Source organism: Dromiciops gliroides, chromosome 4, assembly GCF_019393635.1.
Source record: "Dromiciops gliroides isolate mDroGli1 chromosome 4, mDroGli1.pri, whole genome shotgun sequence".
NCBI lineage: Eukaryota > Metazoa > Chordata > Mammalia > Microbiotheria > Microbiotheriidae > Dromiciops > Dromiciops gliroides.
The window spans coordinates 467,746,401-467,772,352 of NC_057864.1; the positions used below are offsets into that span (position 1 = coordinate 467,746,401).

Genomic DNA, 25,952 nt, shown 5'->3' on the forward strand with positions numbered 1-25,952 from the left:
GGATTGTTAAAAATGGTAAAACCACCCACATTGCTAGTGACTAGCCTATTCATGCCAGCACCTCCAGAATCCCTGTTGTCTGTAGACTGGTTGAGCAAAGGATTTTGTACCAAATGAGAACTCTGAGTGCTCTAAAGGGCATCATGAAGGAATCCCTGCTATCCTTGCTGGATGTTGGGAATTCTGTTCTCCAGATTAATAAGGTTCATCAGAACCAGAGCTTTCAGCTTTCTTCCCTTCCCCAGACTACATGAGGGTGCACGTTCAGCATTGTTCCCTATCTACCCACCTTGGGAAACCAGGTCCACTGGTGTCTCCAAGGATGGGAGATAGAAGGAGGGAAGGCACTTTATGTCCCCTAATTCTCCCCCACCCAAGGCCTGTTCCTTTTATCTCATTAAAGCCTTGCTCAGGCCAGCCCTCCCTTTTGTCTCCAATGGAGGAGCCGTTAGGCTAGCCACTGTCACCAACCTTTGATATCAATCTTAGAGGCAACTTTCTAGAGATCTTAGGTTAGGAAGGTTTCTTTTTTTCCCCCATCTTGTGTCCCTCCTTGTCATGCCCACCTCCTACGCTCTGAGTCTCTCTTTGGCTTGTGCATTCTACTTCCCTGACAGCATGGAATTAGGTGAAAGCAAAACCAAAGGGTGCAAAGTGGAGTAGGGGATTAAATTTTTTAGACCTTTTACTCTGATCCTCTGGGCCTGTCTACATCTCTTTTGCCATTTGGGTAGTTTTATGATATTTAAGTCACACTAAAACACATCTATACCTTGGGGGAGGGAACACTCAGACATGAAGAGGAAATTAACCTTTGAAATGAATGTTGTGAGTTTTAAGATGAAATACATTGGAATATTACTGAAACTGGCTCCTTTTCGAAAAGAGGAGACTAAGCAAAGATTTTTTTTTTTATCAAAAGTATTTTGTTTTAGTTACATGTAAAGATAGTTTTCAACATTTGTTTTTATAAGATTTTTAGTTCCAAAATTTCTCCTTCCTCCCTTTTCCCCCTCCCCAAGACAAACCAATCTGATATAGATTATATATGTGATTTTTTTGTTTTGTCTTTATCTCTGGCCCCTAGCATTGTGCTGGTCCAATCAGTGATTGAATTGTTTTGAATGAATAATGAATATTCATTTACAGCTTGCTACTTAGGACTTACATTTTTCTTTTTAAATTTATTTTCCAATCGCAATAGTGTTTTTTCCAGTTACATGTTAAGATAGTTTTCAACATTTGTTTTTATAAGATTTTGAGTTCCAAATTATTCTCCCTCCCTTCCCTCCCCCTTCCCCAAGATAGAAAGCAATCTGATATAGGTTATATATGTACAATCACATTAAACATATTTCTACATTAGTCATGTTGTGAAAGAAGAATCAGAACAAAAGGGAAGAACCTCAAAAAAGAAAGAAAAAAAGTAGAAATAGAACGGCATTTAGATTCCACAGTTCTTTTTTCTGGATGTAGAGAGCATTTTCCATTATGAGTCCTTTGGAATTGTCTTGGATCATCTGTCATAGTTGATCATCACACAGTGTTGTCGCTACTGTGTACAATGTTCTCTTGGTTCTGCTCACTTCACTCAGCATCAGTTCATGTAAGTCTTTTTTCCAGGTTTTTCTGAAATCTGTCTGCTCATCATTTCTTATAGCACAATAGTATTCCATAACATTCATATACCACAACTTGTTCAGCCACTCCCCAATTGATGGTCATCCCCTCAATTTCCAATTCTTTGCCACCACAAAGAGAGCCTGCTCTAAATATTTTTGTCCATGTGGGTCCGTTTCCCTTTTTTGTGATCTCTTTGGCATACAGACCTAGTAGTGGTATTACTGGGTCAAAGTGTATGCACAGTACCATTGCCCTTTGAATGGCTGGATCAGTTCACAACTCCACCAACAATGCATGAGTGTTCCAATTTTTCCACATCTTCTCCAACATTTATTATTTTTCTTTTTTGTCATATTAGCCATAGATTTTTTTTTTTAAACCAAGTATAGTTACTCAGAAACTTTGAACCTTGCTGTACCACTGTTGTGGGTACTGGTAGAGGACCTACATTTATATGTCTGTGTGTAAACCATTGCATTTCAACATTTTATCTTCACCCTCTGGAAGTTAAAATTAGAATCTTCTATCTGCTGGTAACTGTATGACTCTCCTGTGGCTGTTGATTGCCTGGGCAGGGGGTGCCTCTCTCCTTGGGGTTAGAAGTTAAGAGAGTTCTTCCTCTTCCCCCCAGAGAGAGCACACAGACACACTGCGCCATCTGAACACAATGCTGACCTTCACTGAATGCGTGTTGGATCTGACAGCCATCAGGGGAGGGAACCCAGAGCTGTGCACGTCAGCAGTATCACTGTATCAGAATCCAGGAGAGCGTGGTGGTGGATCAGATCAGCCAGCTGAGCAAAGACTGGGGGTAGGTACCTTCCATTACCTGGTGTGTGGGAAATAACAACCATTCATCCATTTTGTCCAATTCCATTGCAACAAACTTGGAGAGGGCAGGTGGGAGGAGATCCAGAATTCCTTGATCTGTTGTGCCTTCATTGTGTTAAGGTCATTAGGTGGGACTTGGAATGCTCTCTTATAAAGAGACTTGGATTTGAGTTAGCTCCGAAGGGACTCTCAGGTAGCAGGTAGCCCTGCAGGCCAGGAGGATTCACCTTGATGGCTCTTTGGGTTTTCTCATTGCCCCCTCTAGGCCTCAGTGTGTCCTGCCATGTCTTTTCTTACTTTAAAAACTTCTCTTTTATTTTGAATTTGTTCTTTTTTTTTTTTTTTTTGGTAGGGCAGTGAGGATTAAGTGACTTGCCTAGGATCACACAGCTAGTGTCAAGTGTCTGAGACTGGATTTGAACTCAGGTCCTCCTGAATCCAAGGCCAGTGCTTTATCCACTGTTATCCACTGTGCCACCTAGCTGCCCCCTTCTCTTTTATTTTGAACAACACCATCAGCAAACATGAATATTCAAGAAACAAAAAACAGAAAAGGAGATAATATTTGAAACTTGGAACTGTTGCATTTTTTTTTTTAAGTGAGGCAATTGGGGTTAAGTGACTTGCCCAGGGTCACACAGCTAGTAAGTGTGTGTTAAGTGTCTGAGGCCGGATTTGAACTCAGGTACTCCTGACTCCAGGGCCGGTGCTCTATCCACCGCGCCTCCTAGCTGTCCCTCTTGCATATTTTTTAAAAGAAGTTTTATTCAATTTAATCAAAGAGTAAAAAATTGGCCCTTTTTGTCTGTGGTCAGATGAAAAAAGTTTAGTGGTCTGTAAGTAGGCATGGAGGAGTGGATGGTGTAGAGGTGAAGAGGCCATTGGGGTGAACTTAGAAAGGGAAGGCCATAAAGCCCCAATGAAGATCATGGTTAGAAAGTTCTAAGGGCAGAGAGGTGAGAGGTAGGAGGTTATGGTCAAGTGGGTACATCCGGGTTTCTCACTTGGGCTGTATCCGCCGTGCTTCTTGTTGGCTTGACCATCCCTTCTTTGGCTGAAGTGAAGTGAAGGCCCCTGGTAGTATAAAGGGAGGGGAGGAAGGGGGTAAGGGAGGTGGGGCATTTGAAAAGGAAGAAGTTCCTACAACCCCCATCATTTGAACTGGGTTAAGTGGACTTCAAAAGAGGAAAGATCCTCAGGAAAGTGGGTGAGAGCTGATGTCAGCGAAGGGCCCAGGAAGGCCTTCAGGGCAGGTGGCCTTTCAGCTGAGGCTTGGAAGAAGCCAGGAATTCTATGAGCTGGAGGGGAGGAGGTGGAACTTGGGTGAACAGTCTGAGGAGAGCCCTCCTGGCCCCTTCCCGGCCATTCTGCTGCTTGAATCCTTGAATGACTTGTCTTCAAGGTCTGGGGCTCCTCTGATTGTTCATGTGGCTTGTCCAATGAGGCACGTCATCAGAGAGCCAGAATGGGAGGATTGTCATCTATAGATGGCAGCACATCTGTGCTGAGGCATAAATAACTTCCTCCTTTTGGGACAAGGCAGTGTAGCCAGAGGCAGCTGAAACCATGACATCCTCTCCGCAGGGATCATGAAACTGAACTTGGTGGCCTTTTAGCCACATTACTTCGTGATAGATAGCAAGGGTAGATTCCACCACTTGGTCACTGGCCCCAGAGAGTAAAGGTAGACAGTGAAATCATTTGCCCCAATTTGAAAGGGAAGCAACCAAATTAAAGTGCAAGGAAACAATGCTTATGAAGGTTAGCTGGGGCCAGAATTCAAATGACAGGGCTCCAAAGTCTGGGAGTCTACCCCAAAATTCCCCTAGAGGAAGCAGCACAAAGCTCTCTTGGGAGAGAAAAGAGGCTTGACTCTGGCTTGGAGGAGACATGCGTTTCCATCCCTTTTACCCTCTCTTCCTCCACCCCCCAGCCTGTTTTCCCAAAAGACAGAATATACGTTTCATTTATGCCCATGGTTGACTCTGGCCTCTTTCCATTTGTGTGAGTTTCAGCTTGGCATTCATATAATTTTTAACGTTTAGTTGACAAATACTTGTCAGACATTTAGTACTAAAATAAACACTTTGCCCTATGTGTGTGCTTTTGTAAAATTAGGGTGAGTTCTTCCTACTAAAATGTGACTTTGATGTTATTGCTTGTCCCAAGCCTCCACTATCATTAGGACATATTTGATTTGTTGGCGATCATGTTCGCTTGTTCCTCTTTCTTGACGGTGTTTATCAGCTGGAGAGAGTGTGATTGTTGGGGGGAGAGACACACTGCTTTTCACATTTCTGTAGCCACTATACCTATAGATGTTTATCAGGGTCATGTTGGCATCACACAGAACTGGAGAGCCACTCAAGCAATGTTTCTCAGTTGGTGTGTGGGATCATCAGTGACTGTATTGTGCATTCTCCGATTTTAATTGGGATGTAGCCTCTCATCTGTCCTTTTTGTTTTCATTTTCTTGTTTTGCTACCACACAGTCATTCCGGCTTGAGAACAGGCTATGTTCCATTTCACCATCAGACATCTTGCCTCCTCAGGGTGGTGCCATGTATTTTAGTAGTCTGGTCAGTGAGTTAGCCTGATTTTGAAATCTGAATCCTTGTGTTTGCTCTATCTCTAGACAAGTAGAACAGCTGGTGTTGTACATGAAAGCGGCCCAGCTGCTCGCGTCATCTTTGCATCTTGCCAAAGCCCAGATCAAATCAGGGAAACTGAATCCGTCTACGGCTGTCAAACAAGGTATGGGACAGGACAGCAGGAATCATTGTCTGGTTTCAGTGACTCCTCTAGAGTATAGGAGTTATCTAAGAAATAAAAAGAATGTGTATGCACTATGTAGTAGATGGAGAGGAAGGTGTTAGAGGACTTCTTGATTAATGCTATTTTAATCAAAAGAAAGCCTTAGAGGAAAATGGATTTTTAAATCACATTTTCTAAGATCTGGCTACTTGTGTAGCCAGAGTAATAAAGTAGGAAGAGGTAAATCAGGGGATCTTTTCTGTTTCTAACATTGATAAATTTGTGCCTTGTCTTAACTTTTCCAGTTGTCAAAAATCTGAATGAGAGATATAAATTCTGTATTGCCATGTGCAAGAAACTCACAGAAAAGCTGAATCGCTTCTTCTCTGACAAGCAAAGATTCATTGATGAAATCAACAGCGTGACTGCAGAGAAGCTCATCTACAATTGTGCTGTGGAAATGGTAATCCTTGACAGTTTCTCTTTCTGTGCCTTAAATGTGTGTGGTGGAGGGTGTCTCAGTGTGGCTTCTTTCTTTGAGGTGAACATGTTGACTTGCATCAGTTGTCTCATCAGTACTGATCCTTTTAAAAGCACATATAGGGTTGTCTTCATTCCGAGTCTGTGACTGCTGGGTAATAAAATACATCGAAAAGCTTCTTGTTGCCTAATGGTTTGTATAATTCACACATTGAATTAAAGAAGCATGCTTGCTTGCTGTGTGCAGTTTTATTCTGGGCATTAGAAGTCGCTCAGGTAAAAGAAGGCAAGCCCTGCTTTAATGAAACTTACAGCCTAGTAGACATGGGGAATCAGGGAAGGCTTTGTGGAAGTGGAGGCATCTGAAGTGGGTCTTGAAACATGGATAGTATTTTCACAGGTAGAATGGAAATGAGGACCTTTCTAGGTAAAGGCATAAACTAAAGACCCTGAGGGTGGGATAGCAAGGCCCCTCTAAAGGTGGTAGACAGCATGTGATTCTAATGTGAATGACCTGCTCAGCTCTGACCTTATGTTGCACAGTTACTCATGCATCCACATGATCTCATTCATGCTGGCATCTCCCCAAAAGTGTATGTCACAGCCCAGCCACACTGAGAATTGATTTTTGTGCTGTCCTCCCTCAAAATCCTCCACTGAAGGACCACATTTAAGTAGAACAGTCAGACATGAGGAAGGCCTCACTTTAGCCTTGAATTGCTCCTGTTCATGTGCTTCTGAATGAGCCAGAGATTTGTATCATGAAATCCGGCTTTATGACTGTATCAAGGCTGTGCTCTTCTGCATCCCATGGCTCCTCTTCCCAGACCCCCCTCTGTGGAGAGCCTTACCTTCTATTTCACTGAAAAAATTCAGGCCCTTCACGGATAACTCCCTCTCTTCCCTGTTATATGCTTCTCCTTGCCAAGGTGAACCCTTGTTTGTGCACAGCTGAAGGAACCACCCTTTGACCTTTATCCTCATTTACTCCTTTATCTTCAATGTCCTCATCTGCTGGTTGCCTACAAGCGTGTCTCCCTGATCTTCAAAAACCATCACTTGATTCCTCATCCCCCTTTTGTGGCTGAACTCCTCGAGAAGGCCGTCTCCACTTCCTCTACCTGATGCCTCCCCCTAATCATTTTCTGGAACTCTACTGAGCTCACGTGCACTCATCGGGTATCCCCCAAGGGATAGTGTTTGTTCGCATGGAAGAGGGCTCAGGACCCTCTTCTTTTCTCCCTTTATATTATTTCCCTTGGTGGTCTCATCAGCTGCCACAAATTTAATCTTATTTTCGTTTGTACAGTCCTCATTTCCAACTCCTAATGTTGTGTAGCTGACAAACTTAACATACCTAAGACTTGACTTTAGGGTCTTTTCCCTCACTTCCCTATTACTGTCGAAGGTATCATCATTCTCCTCCTCACTCCCTCATAGGCCCCCCAGCCCCATGTGCACATCTGGATGATTTCAATAGTCTTTTACTCAGTCTTGATGCCACAAGTCTCTCCATTCTGGTCTGTCCTCCCCATAGCTGTCAGAGTAATCTTTAGGATGGATCTGACCCTGTCACACACCTTACCTGGCTCCCTATTATCTCCAATATCAAATATAAAATCCTCTCTAACCTGGTCTCTTTCTGTCCTTTCAATCTTGAGAGGATTGATCTCCATGTGTATGCTCGTGATGGGGCAGCACTGGCCTCATTATCCTTACTGTGTTTTTACTGCTTGTCCCTCATGAATGGAACTCTTTCCATACCTCCCTCCAGCTCCCCCACTTTTGGTCGTCTTTACCCTCAGCACCTTCCCCTGAGACTGCTCCTGGTTTCTCCTGGCTACGGCTTGTGTGCTTATCTCCCCTCTGACTAGACTGCAAGCTCCTTGGCATCAGAGACTGGTTTTTGCCCTTCTCTGTATCCTCAGGGCTTAGGACAGGCCCTGGCTCATAGCAGACAGTCATTGCTTGTTGAGCTGACTGTTCATAGTTTCCTTGTAATGACTGACTGTTATTTTTATTAAAAAATATTTTCTGCATTTTAGGCAGTTTGGCTGTGATAAAGCCAGTAAGAAAATACATGGTTTGACTCACTTCCCTAGCAGAAATTCATGGACTCAGATTTTGAGATTACTGAAGCTTAGGAACAAAACAAGTCACTTCTCTAATTGCCCTGGTTCTGAATATGGGGGTGGGGGGGGGAGAGAGATATTTATTATAGGAGTTTGAATAACCAAAAAGTTATCTCTTTAAATGGAGATATGAACAATATAAAAAATCAGAAGGGAACCATTCCTGGGAATGGGGGGAAAAGTGGAACAAAGTTTAAATGTGATATTTTGTCTCAAATTCTCACCATTAGGAGCTGTTTCAGGTGATCTTTGTTGCTGTACAACATGAAAGACTGATTGGACAGAAGAACTCTTGATTAATTATAAATGATTTAAAGATCAAAATTTAATTAATTTAGAGATCTCTTATTTAAATATCTAAATTACTATGGGTCTATCAGCTACCTACAGATATGTTTAAAACCTATTTTCTAATTTAAAGGCAAAGGAATAATATTTCTACCATAGGCCTATCCCTTAGATTAATTTAATTTAATTTTAATTAATTAATTATTTTTGCGGGGCAGTGGGGGTTGTGACTTGCCCAGGGTCACACAGCTAGTAAGTGTCAAGTGTCTGAGGCCAGATCTGAACTCAGGAACTCCTGAATCCAGGGCTGGTGCTTTATCCACTGTGCCACCTAGCCGCCCCCATTAATTTTATTTTTTAAAGTACATTTTATTGGTATCTCTTGTTTCCACATTACTTATATTTACCAAAGCATCCCATCCAGAGCGGGAAAAATTAACCAACACCTTGAATCATTCTGCTCCCCTCTGTGGGGGTCCCTTAGCCACAGGTGTCTACTTTTGTTAGGGAGAGTGCAGGGAGGTTTACTTGACCATTGGAACTGGCATTTTCTGACTGCACGAGCCCCTCCCAGGCAGGTTTTCTATACTCCTCCTGGCATCACTGCCAGACTCCAACCATTCATAGATTGGGATGTGAGAGGCCACTCTGCAGTGGCCTTTGGCAGGTGCTGCTCTTCTTTATCACGGGGCTCCTTGTGTGGTGAATAGAGCGGCTGCAGTCAATTTGTTCTGTCACATCCTTCTAATTTGCTTCCCAGAGCATGTGGGCCAAGTCACAGCTTTACCAACAGGTTCCACCTGGCTTTGCACAACCCTCTAACCTTGGTCACCGATGCCCCTTGACCTCAGAGTTGTGTTGATGGACATTTGACTTCTCAAGATTAGGAGCTGAGAACCGTCCCACCCTTTTGCTGCTTGTCTCCTGTCAGATGGCTTTGGCCTTGTGTGCTTCTGTTCCTTGCTCATATACCTTGGGGAGCAGAGCTTTGTCAGGTAGTTGAGAAGCATTTTTTGCCCAGTGTGCCACTTCACTTCTCATCCTGTTGGTGTTAATTTTGTCTGTGTAAAAAAAAGTCTCCATTTCATGCTGTTGAAACAACCCATTTTATCCCTAGTAGTTGCTTCTTTCCAGTCATTCAGCCAGCATTGATTGAGCACCAGTAGCTGTGGGCCAGGTACTGTGCAGAGTGCCGGGGACACAAGGACAGGTGAAAAAAGACAGTCTCTGTTCCTTTTTTTTTTTTTTTTTTTTTGCGGAGCAGTGAGGGTTAAGTGACTTGCCCAGGGTCACACAGTTAGTAAGTGTCAAGTGTCTGAAGGTGGATTTGAACTCAGGTCCTCCTGAATCCAGGGTCGGTGCTTTATCCACTGCGCCACCTAGCTGCCCCTAGTCTCTGTTCTTAAGGGTCTCCCAGGATCTCAGGTCTCTGGTTTGGTTAAGAATTTACAGCCCCAGGGGCAGCTAAGTGGTGCAGTGGATAAAGTACTGGCCCTGAATTCAGGAGGGCCTGAGTTCAAATCTAGCCCCAGACACTCAACACTTACTAGCTGTGTGACCCTAGGCAAGTCACTTAACCCTCATTGCCCTACCCAAAACAAAAAACAAAACAACAACAAAAAAAGACTTTACAGATTTACAGCCCCTCCTTCCCTTGTGCCTCATCCATTCTGAAGCAAGAGATACAAAGGGAAAGGGGGAAGATTGGTTGCGTGATTGGCATTTCTGAAGAAAGAGTGAACTTTGAGGACGTTTGCTATTATTCATGGGATGCCAGGCCTGGAAGGGACTTAAGAGGTCATCTAGGCTGACTTGACAAATGAGGTCCAGAAAGAGTGAGGGACTTGACCAAGACCATGCAGCAAGTTAGTGGCAGGGCTGCGCTCCCCTGTCACCATCCTTCCACCTTGGTGTTCATATTTCAGGGTCTTGAAATGCCAGAAGGGAGCCAGAGGAACGGTCAAAGTGAATAGGATAATGAATGCTGTGACTGAGGGAGCGTGAGAGGCCTTGACAGGAGAAGAGGCTACGTCAGATTGTAATACGGTTCATCCAGATTTTTTCTGACAAAATTACTTTTATGAAATGCTCTTATGCTAATTGTGAAGTTGGATAATTAGCTTTTTATCTTAGGATAGGGAAGGTATTTTTACTGATCCCTGCAATGGAGTGGTCCGTTTGAGAGCTTTTACTGTTTCATCAAAAGTCCAAGTGGAAAAAGGGTTAGCTTCATACAGTTGTTACATCAAAATGCAAAATGTGTGTGTTTAATTTGAAGATTTGGGGCTGTCTTGTTTTCAGTACATTTCATTTGCTTGGGCCGGTTTAGAAAATTTGAGTTTTCTCCTGCATCCCCAGGTGCAGTCAGCAGCCCTTGATGAGATGTTTCAGCAGACGGAAGATATCGTGTATCGCTACCACAAGGCCGCTCTTCTTTTGGAAGGCTTAACCAAGATCCTGCAGGACCCTGCAGATATTGAAAATGTACACAAATGTAAGTGTGTGTCTGCAGCCTGTCATCCCGCAGAAATGAAGGTGCTGATAAAATTGTGTTCCAACTCCCCCGCCCCAGGTCAGGAGAGTTTCTCTTTCACAACCATTTGTCCCTTTCAGGAGGTTATTAACTGGGACATCGTCCTGTCTACAGAGAACCAGACCGGTTTAGTCCCGGTGAAAGTGTTGGGGCTAGGCAGCAACGTTCCACTTAGCACCTGCTGTGTGCCAGCGCCTGCCCTCAGGGGGCTCACAGTTGTCTCATAGGTCAGAACGTTCTCTGCTGACCCGGGCAACAGTCTGGGTTGGAAGAGTCTGCTCCCCATTTTCAGAAGGGGAAACCAAGGCTCAGAGGTTAAATGACTTATCCATGGTCACACACCCTAGTGAGGGGCAAATCCTTTAGGACAGTCTTAGTCTTCCATGCTCAAGCTTTGCCCATTCAAACAAAGCAGTTAGGGATAGAAGTCTGCAGCTTCCCCAAGTCTACACCGCGCCCGTAAGCTGGCCTCTCGCCATCCAGCTCTCACCTGGGGTCTGTGTTCTGATAGAAGGCAGGGGCAAGTAGCGAGTGATTGTCTTTGAAATTTCAGCAAGTTCATCTCTCCCTGGTCTGTAGCGTCCATCCAAAGGGGAATTGTCTGCTTTTGTTCGCAGATAAATCTAGCATTGAAAGAAGGCTGTCTGCACTCTGCTATGGTGCCGTGACTGTCTATGAGCCCTAGCCTCTCCCATGGGCCGAGCGGCAGTGACATCAGGGAGGATTGGTGACCACCAAAGAGCATGCCATTGATGCAGAGGAGAACAACAGCCCCTACGCTCGTGTTGTTTGTAGGAATTATCTGCCGCATGGAGAAGCCCCCCTTTCCTTTTCCTCGATCAGAAGCCAGAGTGAAAGACTCCCTGGGATTCAGTCACAACTTGGTAAGTGTGCCTCGGACCGAGTGATGCATCAGGGCAGCTCGGGGAATAGAGAATGCTCCCCCAGCCCCAGCAGTGGGGCAGATGCTGCTGCAGGCGGAGTCTCCTTCCAGGTTTGCCTTTCAGACTGCCAGCAAGTGCCCGAGGCGTAAAGTGGGAAACTCCAGCCTGGCCTGGGCAGATCTGACCCTTGGGGTGAGCGCGCATCTGGAAAGAATAAACAGCTTTGAGACGAAGGGATGAAAAGTTTGACCCTTGGAAGAAATTGTGCCCCCCTCTGGCTTCCTAGATTTGATCTGACATGGCTATGGCCGGCTCTCCTTCCAGCAGATTTCATGTTGCACTAATTTACTAAAGCAATTGTACTGGACTTTGCAGAACTATTAATTTAACACCAGATAAGGCACAATGGACTTACTCCAAAAAAGTTTCATTTTATTGTAAATAAATCCTTTGCGGAATTTCAAATGTAACTTCTAGGAGACTTTTAAACAGATTGTACAAACATATTCATGTGAACCTTTGCCTTTTTTTACCTATTTGTCTACAGCTACCAATTTTTTCAGTAATGGAAATGTTTTGAGTTCCTGGTTGTTTTTGCTTTTCCTATATAAGGCTTGGTTGCAGTTTTTTGTTGTGCATGCAGAATGTGCATTAATTAGCACCTGTGATCTCAAGGGTGTGTAAAAAGCGCTCTCCATCTACAGCTTCTGGGGCAGTATTAGAACCAATGGTGGAATTAAGAGAGGCTCTCAAAAAACGTTAAGGCCCCAACCAAGGTTGGTCATCTAGAGGCTTGTTAGTGATGTGGGGTTTCTGCATCAAGTTCATGAAAAATCCGGTTGTTTTTTCTTAAGAAATGGGGTGGGCACTTTTCATTTCAAGCTCAATTCTTGCAGCTTACCAAATAGCAAGGCCTGGAGTGTTTGGGCAAGCTCCCCGGAGACTCCTCTGGAAATGGTTCTGATATTGTATTTTATTTTGTTTTGGTTACTTAACTGCTTGAATACTTGAATAAACCATTCTCCAGAGCAAAATCATCTTAATCCTTTTAGATAACGTGGTCTGGACTCTTTGACAAAGTTGTACAGTAGCTTGGGCCTCACTAGTATTGTAGTGGACTGATAAAAACCGTGAGTTTCTCTTTGCTTTGACAAAGTAATGGCATTTTTACCTTATTTATCTGTATGAAATTCCAGCAGTTAATTTGAACGTTTATTTCTATAACGTTTGTATTTTTAGGTCTTTAATACAGTGTTTCTACCTCTCATTTGTAACAGCATGCATTCTTCTGGAAACTAGGGAATAACTCACTGAACTGTCGTGAGAGCCTTTTTATTATCGCCTGTATAAATGTATATTAAGGTAAAATAAACTGACAACGGTTTCTAGGTGCAGTTTGGTCTCTTCCAACACCGATTCTTGACAGGCAGATAGCTAGCCTTCATCTTGGATAATAATAGTCTGCATGTATATATGTAATATTATCTTTATATTTTTTAAGGTTTGCAAAACATTTTACACGTACCTTGTTTGTCCCCATCCACAACCCCTCGGCCTACAGGCAGTCATCCACTCCTTACCTCGTTAAATGCCACTCGTATGCGGGTGCTCGGGTTTATTTTGGTAGCCCTACCCAGTGTCTTCCCTTCCTCCTGGATTTCCATCTGTCACCCACTTGTTTCTCCCATCATCACCCCCTCAAACTCAGTGGTTTTAGACCAGACTTCTTTTCCCCACTGTGTCTTCTCCCCCATCCCAGATCCTTTTCCTTTTTTTCTTATACTGCTGTAACTTCCCTCCCCAGGGTCTTGGTCTGAAAATCTGTCATCTTTACATGGGGATAAAGAAGTTTATTAGTTCTACTTGAATCTCTCCCATTTTATCCTATCTAGTGCCTCTTTATCTCTCTTGGATTATTGCAGTCCACTTCCTACTTCTCATCCATTCTTTAGGGAGGAGGTGGATCTTAACTTGGGGTTTAACTTGTTTTAAAAAAGGTTTCGCCAATACTATTTCAATATAATTGGTTTCCTTTCCCATTCTATTTTATGCATTTAAAAACATTATTCTGAAAAGGGGGTCCAGAGGCTTCACTGGGCTGCCAAGCAGGTCTGTGATACAGAGTTAAGAATCTTTCCCTTACCTTCCACCAATGTCCAGATTACTCTCCCTAAATGGAATATAAACTTTAGTAGTGGGAACTTTTTTTTTTTGGTCTTTTTATGAGCCTAGCCGGCCAATTTGAGGAATAGTAAAAAGACCAGTTGGGATGGAGTTTATGAAGGGGAGTCATGTAGAATGAAGCTGAAACAATGGGGAGAAGCAGGTTGTAACAGGCTCTTGCTTGGCTTCTGGAGGTAAGAGCAGCTGCTAGAATTTGAGTAGTGGGATGACATGGTCACCTAGCCCAGTTCTGGACACAGAGAAGGTGCTTAATAATTGCTCATTCAAGGTTGCACCTGTGCTTGGGCCAGCTGAGTAGTGAATGAATTGGAATGGGTCAGAGAGCCTCTCTGAGGGGGAAGACCTCATTTTCTGGTGCATTCCCTCATCCAGAAAATGGAAATGGATTGGCTTCTGACCCATCTTGTTCTTAAAACAGACCCTGTTGGTCTTGAGTGAGGATCAGTTCTTGCTGCAGCTTTGAGATCAGACGTACTTTAAATGCCAACCTCAGTTGTTTCCAGGGCAGAGGAGAAGGATTTTGTTAGAGGTACCAGGCAGGGAACTCTATGGCCACTTGGGTCAGAGTGGAAGATATCCCAGGGAGACAAAGGAACATCTCCCCATCCCCTACAGAAAAGGCATCGCTCTTGGCATTTTTGATTTGGAAACGGTATAATCACCTGTCTTGGCTTCCTCTCCCTCTGACCCACTGCCATCAGAAAGCGTGTCTGTCCTATGCATCACTTTCCTGCCAGCTAAAGGAAAAGTTACCTGCATCTCTCCTCACATCTATAGCAGCTTCGTAGCTAGAGCTAGAGAGTTTTCTGGGGCAAAGAGAAGCAGCTCATTCAGGTCCAAGCAGCTGGTAAGTGTCAGAAGCAACACTTGAATTCAGATCTTCCTGACTGAGGCCACATCTCCAAGATAGTGTTAAAGCCCAGTCTTTACCTGATCCCCATCAGTTCCTCCCTCATTTAATACCCAATGAGCCCACCAAGTCCCTGTACCTACTTAACCCATCTGTTGCTTCAAGCCCAGACTTTCACCTTTCATTTATTCTGATGACCTCTACCTGGGATCCTCCATTTCCTCTGTGGTGTTCAGGGGGGTCACTCTGGTCCAGGATGCTGGCTTCTCATCTCTTACCTGGAGGAGGCTTCCTACAGTCACCTTTTAGGACCAAGGACAATCAAACCTGTCGTCCTCCTTAAAGGTCAGAGAGACCTGGGAAAGCCAAAGGGTCTTGAATAAAATCTGATGAAGAAAATGGCCCCTCATCTTATTAGCAAAAAGAGAAAGCTCATTGTCCAGCATTCCAGACAAACTGGCCTGCAAGTTCCCACCCAATGCAGGCCATTCCCTCTCTTGCCTTCCTGTCTTTGTGTGGGTAATCTAGAACAAAGCTTCTTAAAACTGTGCATTGCCACCCTAGGTGGGGTCACATAACTGAAGGTGGAGGGCACGAAAAATTGGCAACGGTAAAAGGTTATGAATACCTATTTATATACCTATAAACCCAGGCTTGTGAGTGGAAAAAGTTTAAGAAGCCCTGCTCTAGAACATAATCCACCTTAGATCCCCAACCCCCTCTCCCTTCAAGGGTCACTTTAAGAGCAACACCTAATAGGCAGTCTTTCCTCTTCCCCAGGTTAGCACCTCCTTGTTCCTTTTGTATCACACTTATCAGTGTCCACATTATCTTGCCCTCAGTAAAATACAAGATCCTTGAGGATTATAAACTGTTTGTGTCGATAGCCCCAGTACCTAGCATGGTGCCATGGGGTTTTTTGTTTTTATTTTTTCAAAACAAAAAATCGCTTATTTCCTCTCCCTTCATTGGAGGGGCAGGGGAACCTAGCCAGGATAATGCCTTGTACATAATCAATCGGTGCTAAGACAAGTTTATTGAAATTGAAAACAATATATCGCAAGGATTGTACACTATGACCAGGTGGGATTTATGTCAAGAATGCAGGAGTTATGTCAATATTAGGAAAACTGTCAGCAAAACTGAACATATCAATAACAAAACTAACAGAAATAATATGATTATGTCAAAAGATGCACAGAAAAAGCCTTTGACAAAATACAGCACCCATTCCTATTAAACACTAGCGAGCATAGGAATAAATGGAGCTTACTTAAAAATGATTAAGTAATATTTATCTAAAACTGTCAGCAAGCATTATCTGTAATGGGGATAAGCTAGAAGCCTTCCTAATACAATCATGGGTGAAGCAAGGATGCCTATTATCACCTCTATTAGTTAATATTGTACTAGAAATGCTATCTATATCAATAATAGAAGGAAAAGAAATGAAAGGAATTAGAATAGGCAACAAGGAAACACAATTATCACTCTTTGCAGATGATATGATGTTATACTTAGAAAATCCTAGAGAATTAACTAAAAAACTACTTGGAATTATTGAGAACTTTAGCAAAGTTGCAGGATATACAAAATAAATCCACTTAAATCATTAGCACTCCTATATATTACCAACAAAGTCCAGCAACAACAGATAAATTCCATTTAAAGTAACTATAGACAATATAAAATACTTGGGAGCCTACCTGCCAAGACAAACCTAGGAACTATATGAATAGAACTATAAAATGCTTTTCACACAAAATCAGATCTAAACAATTGGAAAAATATTAATTGTCCATGGGCAGGCTGAGCCAATATAATAAAAATGACAATCCTACCTAAATTTATCTATTTAGTGCCATACCAATTAAACTATCCAAAATTTTTTTTTAATTGAGCTAGAAAAAAAAAATAACAATTTGTCTGGAAGAACAAAAGCTCAAGGATATCAAGGAAATCAGAGGAAAAATGTGAAAGAAGGTGGTTTAGCAGTACCAGATCTCAAACTGTATTATAAAGCAGTAATTATCAAAACAACTTTGTACAGGCTAAGAAATAGAGTGTCGGATCAGCGGAATGGAATAGGTACAAATTACAACAATAGCAAATGACTACAGTAATCTAGTAGGATAAACCCAAAGATCCAAGCTTTTGGGGAAAAAAATTTATTATTTGGCAAAAACTGCTGGGAAAACTGGAAAACAGTATGGTAGAAACTGGGTATAGACCACCATCTCACATCATATACTAAAATAAGGTCAAAATAGGCACACGATTTATATATAAAGGGTTATACCATTTAAAAAAATAAAAAAGAGCATGGAATAGTTTATGTCAGATTTATGGATGGGAGTAATTTAGGACTAAAGAAGATAGAGCATTACAAAAATGTAAAATAGACAATTTTGAATATATAAAATTAAAAAGCTTTTGCACAAACAAAACTAATGCAACCAAAATTATAAGGAAAGCAGAAAACGGAAAGAATTTTTGGAACAAGTATCTCTGATAAAGGCATCATTTTTCAAATATATAGAGAACTGAGTCAATTTTATAAAAATACAAGTCATTCCCCAATTGATAAATGGTCAAAGGATATGAGCATGTGGTTTTTCAATTAATCAAAGCTATCTCTAGTCACATGGGAAAATGCTCTAAATCATTGTTGATCAGATAAATGAAAATTTGCACACCTATCAGAGTGGCAAATATAACAAAAAAGGAAAATGTTGGATGTTGGAGGGGATGTGGGAAAACTGGGACTCTAATCTACTGTTGGTGGAGTTGTGAACTGATTATTCATTTATTGTGGAGAGCAATTTGGAATTATGCCCAAAGGGCTATAGAACCGCATACCCTTTGATCCAGCAATACCACTGCTAGGTCAGTATCCCAAAGACATCCCAAAAAAGAGAAAAAGACCTATTTGTACAAAAATTTTTATGGCAGCTCTTTTTGTGGTGGCAAAGAATTGGAAACCAAAGGCATGTCCATCAATTGGGGAATGGCTAAACAAGCTGTGGTACATGAGTGTAATGAAATATTGTGCTTTAAAAAATGAGAAGCAGAATGATTTCAGAAAGGCCTGGAAAGACTTAAATGAATTGATATATAGTGAAGTGAACAGAAGCAGGAAAACATGCACAGTGACAGCAATGTTGTTTGATGAAGAACTGTGAATGACAACTATTCTCAGCAATACACTGATCCAAGACAATCACAAAGCACTAATGATGAAGCATACTATCCACCTCCAAAGAAAGAACTGGCATTGATTGAACGCAGACTGAAGCATGCTATTTTCCACTTTCATTTTTTTCTTTTATTCAAGTTTTATTGTATAAAATAACTAATATGGTCATGTTTTACATAATTGCACATGTATAACCTATATCTGATTGTTTACTGCCTCAGGGAGGGGGTAGAGGAGGGAGGGAGGAGGGATAGAATTTGGAAATCAAAACTTTAAATAAAAATGTTTATAATAAACAAAAAAAAGTAAAAGAGAAATTGAAAACAAGCTAACCAATACAGCAAATGACAGCATCTGACTGTTCCTAATATTCTGTATTCTTTCACCTGGAAGATTAGGAATATGTTTCACTCTTTACTCCTCTGGAATTGGCACTGGTCCTTCTATTCAGTATGAATTCTGATGTCTTTTGGGTAGCTAGTTTTGACATGGGGTGGAACACCTGGCCTGAAGTCAGAAAGATCCAAGTTCTAATCAGACCTCAGATTCTCATTAGCTGTGTGACCTTGGTCAAGTCACTTAACCTCCATTTGCTTCAGTTTCCTCATCTGTAAAATGGGGATAGTAATAGTACCAATTCCCCCAGGGTCACTGTGAGGATCAAAGGAGATAAGTGTAAAGCACTTAGCACAGTGCCTGGGACGTAGTAGCTGCTATTATTATAATAATATGAATATGATGTCTTTTAGTGATGTTTTCATTAATAGTATACTCATCATGTACAGTTTTCTGGCTCAGCTTTTTCCCTCTGCATCAGTTCTTTTTTTTTTTCTTTTCCTTTTTCTCTTTTTCTTTCTTTCTTTTTTTTTTTTTTGTGGGGCAATGAGGGTTAAGTGACTTGCCCAGGGTCACACAGCTAGTAAGTGTCAAGTGTCTAAGGCTGGATTTGAACTCAGCTCCTCCTGAATCCAAGGCCAGTGCTTTATCTACTGTGCTACCTAGCTGCCCCCTCTGCATCAGTTCTTACAAGTCTCTCCATGTTTCTCTGTATTCCTCATATTTGTAATTGCTATAAATATAATTCAATTACATTTGTGACCTCTTCAGAAGCAGCTTTTTGCTTCATAGAACGTGCCCATCTTTCTCTCCTTTTCCAGATCTCTAAACACCAAAGAGAAACAGAAGTATGAGGCAGGAGTGGGGACAGCCTCTAAGCCCTACCATGGAGGACAGCCACCAGGGATTGGTGCTAGTCTGAGGTTAAAAAAGGCTGGGCATCATCTCTTTCCGGCTGGTGGGATGTTTGAGAAGGGTCTATGTAGGGACCTGATAGGTGTAGATGGGTTCTCCAGGAGCAGCCTGATGAAATATTCAACTTCCGGGGTCACCTGGTCAGGGGTCTGAGCCTGCAGCCTCTGCAGGAGGAGCAAGAGAACTCATTGAATAGTTCTGAGTGTGGTTTCTGCCCTCTTTAAAGGCTGAGATGAAGAATACCCATCTGCCAGAAAAAGAAAGAAAAGGGCTTCCAGGTGTTTTTGGTTCCACATAGTGAGAAGGGGAAGAGAGATTGGTGAAGGGATTACACTCATGCTTTACCACAGCACTTGTGACTTTCTGAAGTAAATTCACATTTAGTGTTATTATTTTGAGTTCACTTTAGTGAATTCCATTTAGTTTTAAGTGCTGAGTGAATTCTCTGTTTTGTTTTGGTGGGGCAGTGGGGGTTAAGTGACTTGCCCAGGGTCACACAGCTAGTAAGTGTCAAGTGTCTGAGTCTGAATTTGAACTCAGATCCTCCTGAGTCCAGGTCTGGTGCTTTATCCACTGTGCCACCTAGCTGCCCCTTGAGTGAATTCTTTAAACTCTTACTAAGAAGGGAAACAAAATTGGGGATCCTAAGTGGGTGGGGCCAATACGAGCTAAAGAGTTAAGATTTGGGGGGCTGGAGGCCTCTAAGTGTTTCATGCATACATAGTTGAGATGAGCTGGCAGAGCTCAAGCTTCAAGCACCACCTAGTGATTAACTATGACAGACGTAGTACCCTGCAGCATCTGCTCCAGGCCGCATTCCTGATGGAGAAGTGTTGCCTATATTGGCACAGTGTTTCCTTTGTTCCCAACCTGTATGCCACCATTGGCCATTCCTTAGTTGGAGGGCACTCCTTCTGTTTTCCTGAATTTATTAGGCCCTGTCCCAGAAGACCTGTAGCTGGTAAGGATTTCTTGGACCCCAGCTAGGTGGTACAGTAGAAAGAACCCAGGACTTGGAATCAGGAAGACTCATCTTCCTAAGTTCAAATCCAGCTTCAGACAGTTGCTAGCTGTGTGACCCTGGGCAAGTCACTTCACCCTGTTTGCCTCAGTTTCCTCATCTGTCAAATGAGCTGTAGAAGGAAATGGTAAACTGCTCCAGGATCTCTGCCAAGGAAACCCCAAATGGGGTCGCGGAGAGTCAGACGTGACTGAGATGACACAACGAATGATGAGTACTTCCATTCATTTAGTACTAGAGCGGGGGCAGCTAGGTGACACAGTGGATAAAACACCGGCCCTGGAGTCAGGGGGACCTGAGTTCAAATCCAGCCTCAGACACTTGACACTTAACTAGCTGTGTGACCCTGGACAAGTCACTTAACCCTCATTGCCCTGCAAAAACAAACAAACAAAAACCAACCCCCAAAACATTTAGTACTGGAGTGCTTTATAGTTCTCACAATATTTTTGTGTTTTGGTCTCAGGTGCTCATTTCAATGTACCTGTTGTCTTATGAGAAGAGCCTGAGGTTGGGGACAATTTTATTTTATTTATTTATTTTTTTTAGTAAAGCAATTTGGGTTAAGTGACTTGCCTAAGGTCACACAGCTAATAAGTGTTAAGTGTCTGAGGCCATATTTGAACTCAGGTCCTCCTGACTCCAGGGTTTGTGCTCTATCCACTGTGCCACCAAGCTGCCCAGTTGGGGGCAATTTTGAGATCTTTCCAGGGTCACGTAGCTGGAGCCAAGACTGGAACCTGGGTCTTGGGCTTCTAGTCCACACTCTCCATTACCCCCTACTTAGGGAGTGCTACCACAGTGAGGTAGTGACCTTTCCCTACTCCCTCCCAACCTCATCTCAGGGATCACGTCCATTCCTTTCACTGACTATGCTCACTTCCAGGTAGGCAAACCTTTTAAAGCTCTACCCAGAGAGGCCTAAATCATTTAGCAACAACAAGGTCTCACAGCCTCTGGCAATCATGTTTTGGGCCAGCTATGGCAAAGAATGCTTCCCTTCTCACTGGCAGACGGTGCTTCTCTATCAAGTCCTCCTTGGTCTCCCTCGAGTCCCGGCTCCTCAAGTAAAGAGCAGCCATAACCAGACACTACCTGAGGTCTTCAGGTACAGTGTCTGGTCTGGCCTCCCCCACTCCCAGGAATCTAGGATCAGACCGGCTGTTGCCCAGCAGCCTTGGCTTGGCCTGATGATGCTTGAGTTTGCTACTGGCCCTTCCAAGCTATTTCATTAGTCGGAGCACACACAGCCCCCAGACAAATAAATATTTCCAAGAGCCAGATGAGGATGTGGTCTAGATGTGGATTTCCCAGAGCCCCTAGCTGTCTCCTCCCAGCCAAGAGTGATTTATTTGTAGAGAAGGGCTTGTTTTGCTTCCTGCTACATACATTCAGCATCTGCTGGGAAGGCAGAGGCCCACGAGGATTAGTCAAGGATGAAACGGGGAGCGCAGAGAGAAGGAAGCAGAGATTCAGGGGCTGCCGGAATGTTGCCAGATCAGAAAGGCGAGGCAGTGGGAATGGGCCACGGGCGATCCTCCCTGAAGATTTGTTTCCTTGCTCAAAATTCCAACTCTAGTCCTTCCGCCTGAAGGTTCTGGATGGAGTTAAGCAGGCGTGAAATGAGGCTGTTCCCTTCTATTTTGAGAAGAAACACGGAAGGTGCGCGTTTTATTCTTCCCTAGTTCTATTTGCTATGTGGCCTACAGTGGTGCTTTTCCCCCTCCCCATCGCTCTTTCCTCCATTAGAGTCAACAAGCCAACCCATCAGTGCCCACTAAGTGCCAGGTATTATGCCAGGACCCAAGGTGACAGAGAAAAAAAATGAAACAATCCTTACTCTAGAACACAAGAATGGGATGGTGTGCCCTTCTGTCTTTGCTGCAAAATGAGAGCCCAGAGGAGGAAGGAGCAATGTTGGCTCATTAGAGTCAATCAGTAAATAAATACTGCTAGTCTCTTTGTCCATGAACCATTTCCTCAGGCTTTCCTGTTTGCCAATCCTGCCCTTTCATTCTGTCCCTTTTCTACTCTTTTGTTTTGTTTTTTTGTTTTTTGCGGGGCTATGAGGGTTAAGTGACTTCCCAGGGTCACACAGCTAGTGTCAAGTGTCTGAGGCTGGATTTGAACTCAGGTCCTCCTGAATCCAAGGCCGGTGCTTTATCCACTGCACCACCTAGCTGCCCGCCCCCCCCCCTCTTTTTCTACTCTTGCCAGGAAATCTGGCCTGGTGTAGAGACTGAGAACTCTGGCTTTGGAGATAGGTTCAGTCCTACCACTGCTACTTACTTCCCAGCTAACTTGGCTTACTACATGCGGCTCCCCAAACTTGTCATTCTATCTCTTGCCTCCATGCTTTTGCCCAGACTGTGCCCCATGCCCAGAAAACCTTCTCTTCCTCAGCTCCGCCTCTTAGAATCTTGTAACTTCCTTCATGGTTCAACTCAGGTGCTACCTCCTAAGGGAAGCCTTTCTTTATCCCCTTGTAGTTAGCATTCTCTCTCTCTCCTCAAATTACCTTTCTTTTTGTGTACATCAGGGGTCCTTTACCTGGGAGAACTTATAAACTTAAATTTTTTTTTAATTGAAATAATCATGAATAGTAATAATTTTGAAATTTTTGGAATATTTTATTTTACTCACTTCAAAGCATTATTCAGAGAAAGGCTGCACCAGAATGCCCAAGGGGGCCATGACATTAAAAAAGTTACAAGCCCTGGCATAGAGGCTTTCTCCCCCAATAGAATATAGGCTCTTGTATAGGGCAGGGACTATTTCATACATATCTTTGAACCCTCCTAGTGCTTACTGATTACATGGTTGTTGAATTGAACTAAGGGCAGAGAGAGCCTTAAAAAAATCTTTCATTTCCTCAAGATGGCAAATTCTGTCCTACAAAACAGGAAAAGGCCTAGAAACCCCGTCTTCAAGGAGAAAGGCTGAGGGGGTGGTGGGGTGCTGGTGGGCCCCACACACTGTTTGTGTGCATGGATGCTTAGGTTATCCTTAGCCAACCTTCCTGTTGGGCTAAAAACGGTCCAGATGCCTCCTGCCTGAAGCCTCACAGGTTCACATTCAGCGGATGAACATTACAGATCTGCTATCCAGCCGCTCTAAATTTAAAGTCATTTCACACTCGCTCAGCTGTCTACATCCTCTTTTCCAGAGCAACTGAAATTAGCCACAGGCGAATTTGTTTCTTGCTGGATGGATGTGGTTCAGAGGCCCGTCTTAGAGAGGCAAGGGTCTTTACAATGTCTCAGCCAAAGACATCAGTGAAGGACCCACTCCAACTGTGGTCAGAACATGGTCCCCTGCTCTGGCTAGGAGCCAGTCCCCACCTCATAGGGACAAATTCAGTCTGTTCCTTGATTGGCCTGAGTATTCCTGTTGGGGTGGGGTGGGAATTTCATCCTAGGAGCAGAGATTTAGAGCTGAAAGGGACCCCAGAGTCTACCTGAGCCACCCCCTCATTTAGATATGAGGAAACAGGGAGGTTGTGACTGGTCAGAGGTCACACAAGTAGGATTTGAACCCAGGACCTTACTCCAGGCCCAGTGCTCTTTCCACTGAGCCATACTGCCTCTGACGTCTGCCTATTGCCTGGAGCTTTTTACACCTTGTTCCCTATCCTTAGGCCCCAAAGAACTTGGTAACTGAATTAAATCCTACTCTTAATCCTGGAAATCCCTTCAACATAGGCACATTTGCTAAGGCTAGCTTTTCGTGACTGACATTCATAGGATGTTTGAGCTGAAAGGGGGTGGCAGTGTATACTAGTGGGTAGGGAGCCGACCTTGAAGTCAGGAAGACTGGAGTTGATAGGATCATAACCTAACATCGTTATTAATAAAGTAATAATAATAATAACAGTTACATAGTGCTTACTATGTGCCAGTAACTGTGCTAAGCGCTTTACAGTGAGTACTTCATGTGATCCACACAACCTTGGGAGGTAGATGCTATTATGATTCCCATTTTACAGATGGGGAAACTGAGGCAAACAGGTTATCAGATTTGTGCCCAGGGTCACACAGCTAGTAAGTGTCTGAGGTTGGATTTGAACTCGAGTCTTTTTGACTCCAGGCCTGGTACTAGAGGCTGAATGTAAACCTGTGATATTTCAGGCATGAGGTATCCAGGCCATTTTTAACCCACCAGGAAGGCTGGCTGAGTATAATCTTAGCATCCATGCTCCGAGCAGTATGTTGGGCCCGCCAGCCCCCACAGAGCTTTCTTCTCTCAGATAGGTTTTCTATTTCTCTTCCAGTTTCCTTGGATGGATGGAGTTTGCCATCTTGAGGAAATGAATGAGATTTGTTTCCCCCCCCCCCCCCCCCGAGGTTTTCTGTCCTCAGTTCAATCTCTAGCTACCCATGAATAACTGCTGGTGAGACCTAAGAGCTGAGGTGCTGATTCCATTCCTTCTCATCTACAGGCCGGGCATTGCTCCAGACAGGGTTAGTCCTGGGGAAGACCGGCCTCTAACATCCTCCCTAAAGTCTCCGATCCTGATGCCTCAAGGCAAAACTACCAAGCCTCAGGGCTGGGCTCACATCTAAGCTTCTCTCAAAGAAGTACCCTCGGGGTCAACCATCAGTCAGCTGTGGGCAGGTATCATGAAGAGATGCTAAAAGAGAGGGGGCAGAGTAAGAAAAATCAGAGTCAGTAACTTAGTACAATTACTTGAGAGATTGATATTTACTCATCATGAAGCAATTTTCAGGCTGGCCAGAAAAGAAATGACCGCACTTCCCCCTGCTTTGGTCTTCTCTAGACTACTTATGGTTATCTTCTGCAGTGAAGAAACTCTGCCAGCTGCCAGTCCATCAGCTTCCCTCAGGGAGCTCCGGAGCTCTCAGAACCACACGGTCACCTTCAGGCCTGTTCAACAATCACCTATACAGTCACAATACATGTTTATATGGACTATTTGTGCCCAACCTGTGGTAGAGGATTCTGAGCTCATATTGGTCCGATCGGCCACAGGTGACCCTGACATAGTGATGTGATTTTGGTCCTCTTGGAGAACAAAGGAAACCAACCAACCAACCAATCACCTCTCAGGAAAGGAACCACAAATCAGAAGAAAGCAGTCATGGGTCTAGAAGAAGCTGGTCTACTTGCACTTCCCACTCCAGTTGCCCTATTGAATATGGTTGCCACGATGTGTGGGCAGGGAAGTCTCATAGTAATACCTCCCAGAGAATTGAAGGAAGAGATTAAGCCTGAAAACTGTCCTTTTAATGGATACAGCCATGGGGGACCACGGAGGGACCTCTACCAAAAGCCCACAAAAGTGACAAGTCCTTTCAGCGCTGAGTCAAACATGTGATTGTCCAGAAGCAGGCAGGGAATATCTGTGCGCCCTGTAGAATCCATACTATAATAGGATTCAAGATCCAGAGCTGGAAAGGACGTCAGAGGTCATCAAGTCTGTCCTAGGACAGAAACTGAGGCTCAGGGAATTCCAATGACTTGCCTGAGCTTGAATGGGTAGTCAGTGTTTAGATGAAGGATTTGAAAAAAATGCTATCTGCCTCCAGAGAAAAAATAGATATCTGAAGTAGAAGCATTCACATTCAAATGCTCTCTTCCCTCTCCCCTCCTCCCCCCTCCTCCCTCTCTTCCCCTTCCTCCTCCTCTCCTCTCCCTCCTTGCACAAAATTACTAATATGGAAATGTTTTACATGATTGTACATGTATAACCTATATCAGATTGCATACTGTCTCAGGGAGGGAAGAGGGGAAGGAGGAAGGGAAGGAGGGAGAGAGAGAATTTGGAACTCAAAACTTAAAAAAAGGCAAATGTTAAATTGTTTTTACATGTAATTGGGGGAATTTATTAATTTTTTTTTGAGGAGGCGAGGCAATTGGGGTTAAGTGACTTGCCCAGGGTCACACAGCCAGTAAGTGTCAAGTGTC

At 43.5% G+C, this 25,952-nt stretch overlaps 1 protein-coding gene across 1 annotated transcript in view; it reads left to right on the forward strand.

Moving 5' to 3' along the window:
• Positions 1-12,919, forward strand: part of ULK2 (unc-51 like autophagy activating kinase 2) — a 75,052-nt gene extending 62,133 nt beyond the window's left edge. The window contains 6 exon segments of the mRNA XM_044001272.1: positions 2,255-2,380; positions 2,382-2,434; positions 5,090-5,208; positions 5,514-5,671; positions 10,467-10,602; positions 11,259-12,919. Of these exon segments, the coding sequence (XP_043857207.1) occupies positions 2,255-2,380; positions 2,382-2,434; positions 5,090-5,208; positions 5,514-5,671; positions 10,467-10,602; positions 11,259-11,326 (660 nt within the window). The 3' untranslated portion in view covers positions 11,327-12,919.
• The last annotated feature ends 13,033 nt before the right edge of the window (positions 12,920-25,952 follow it).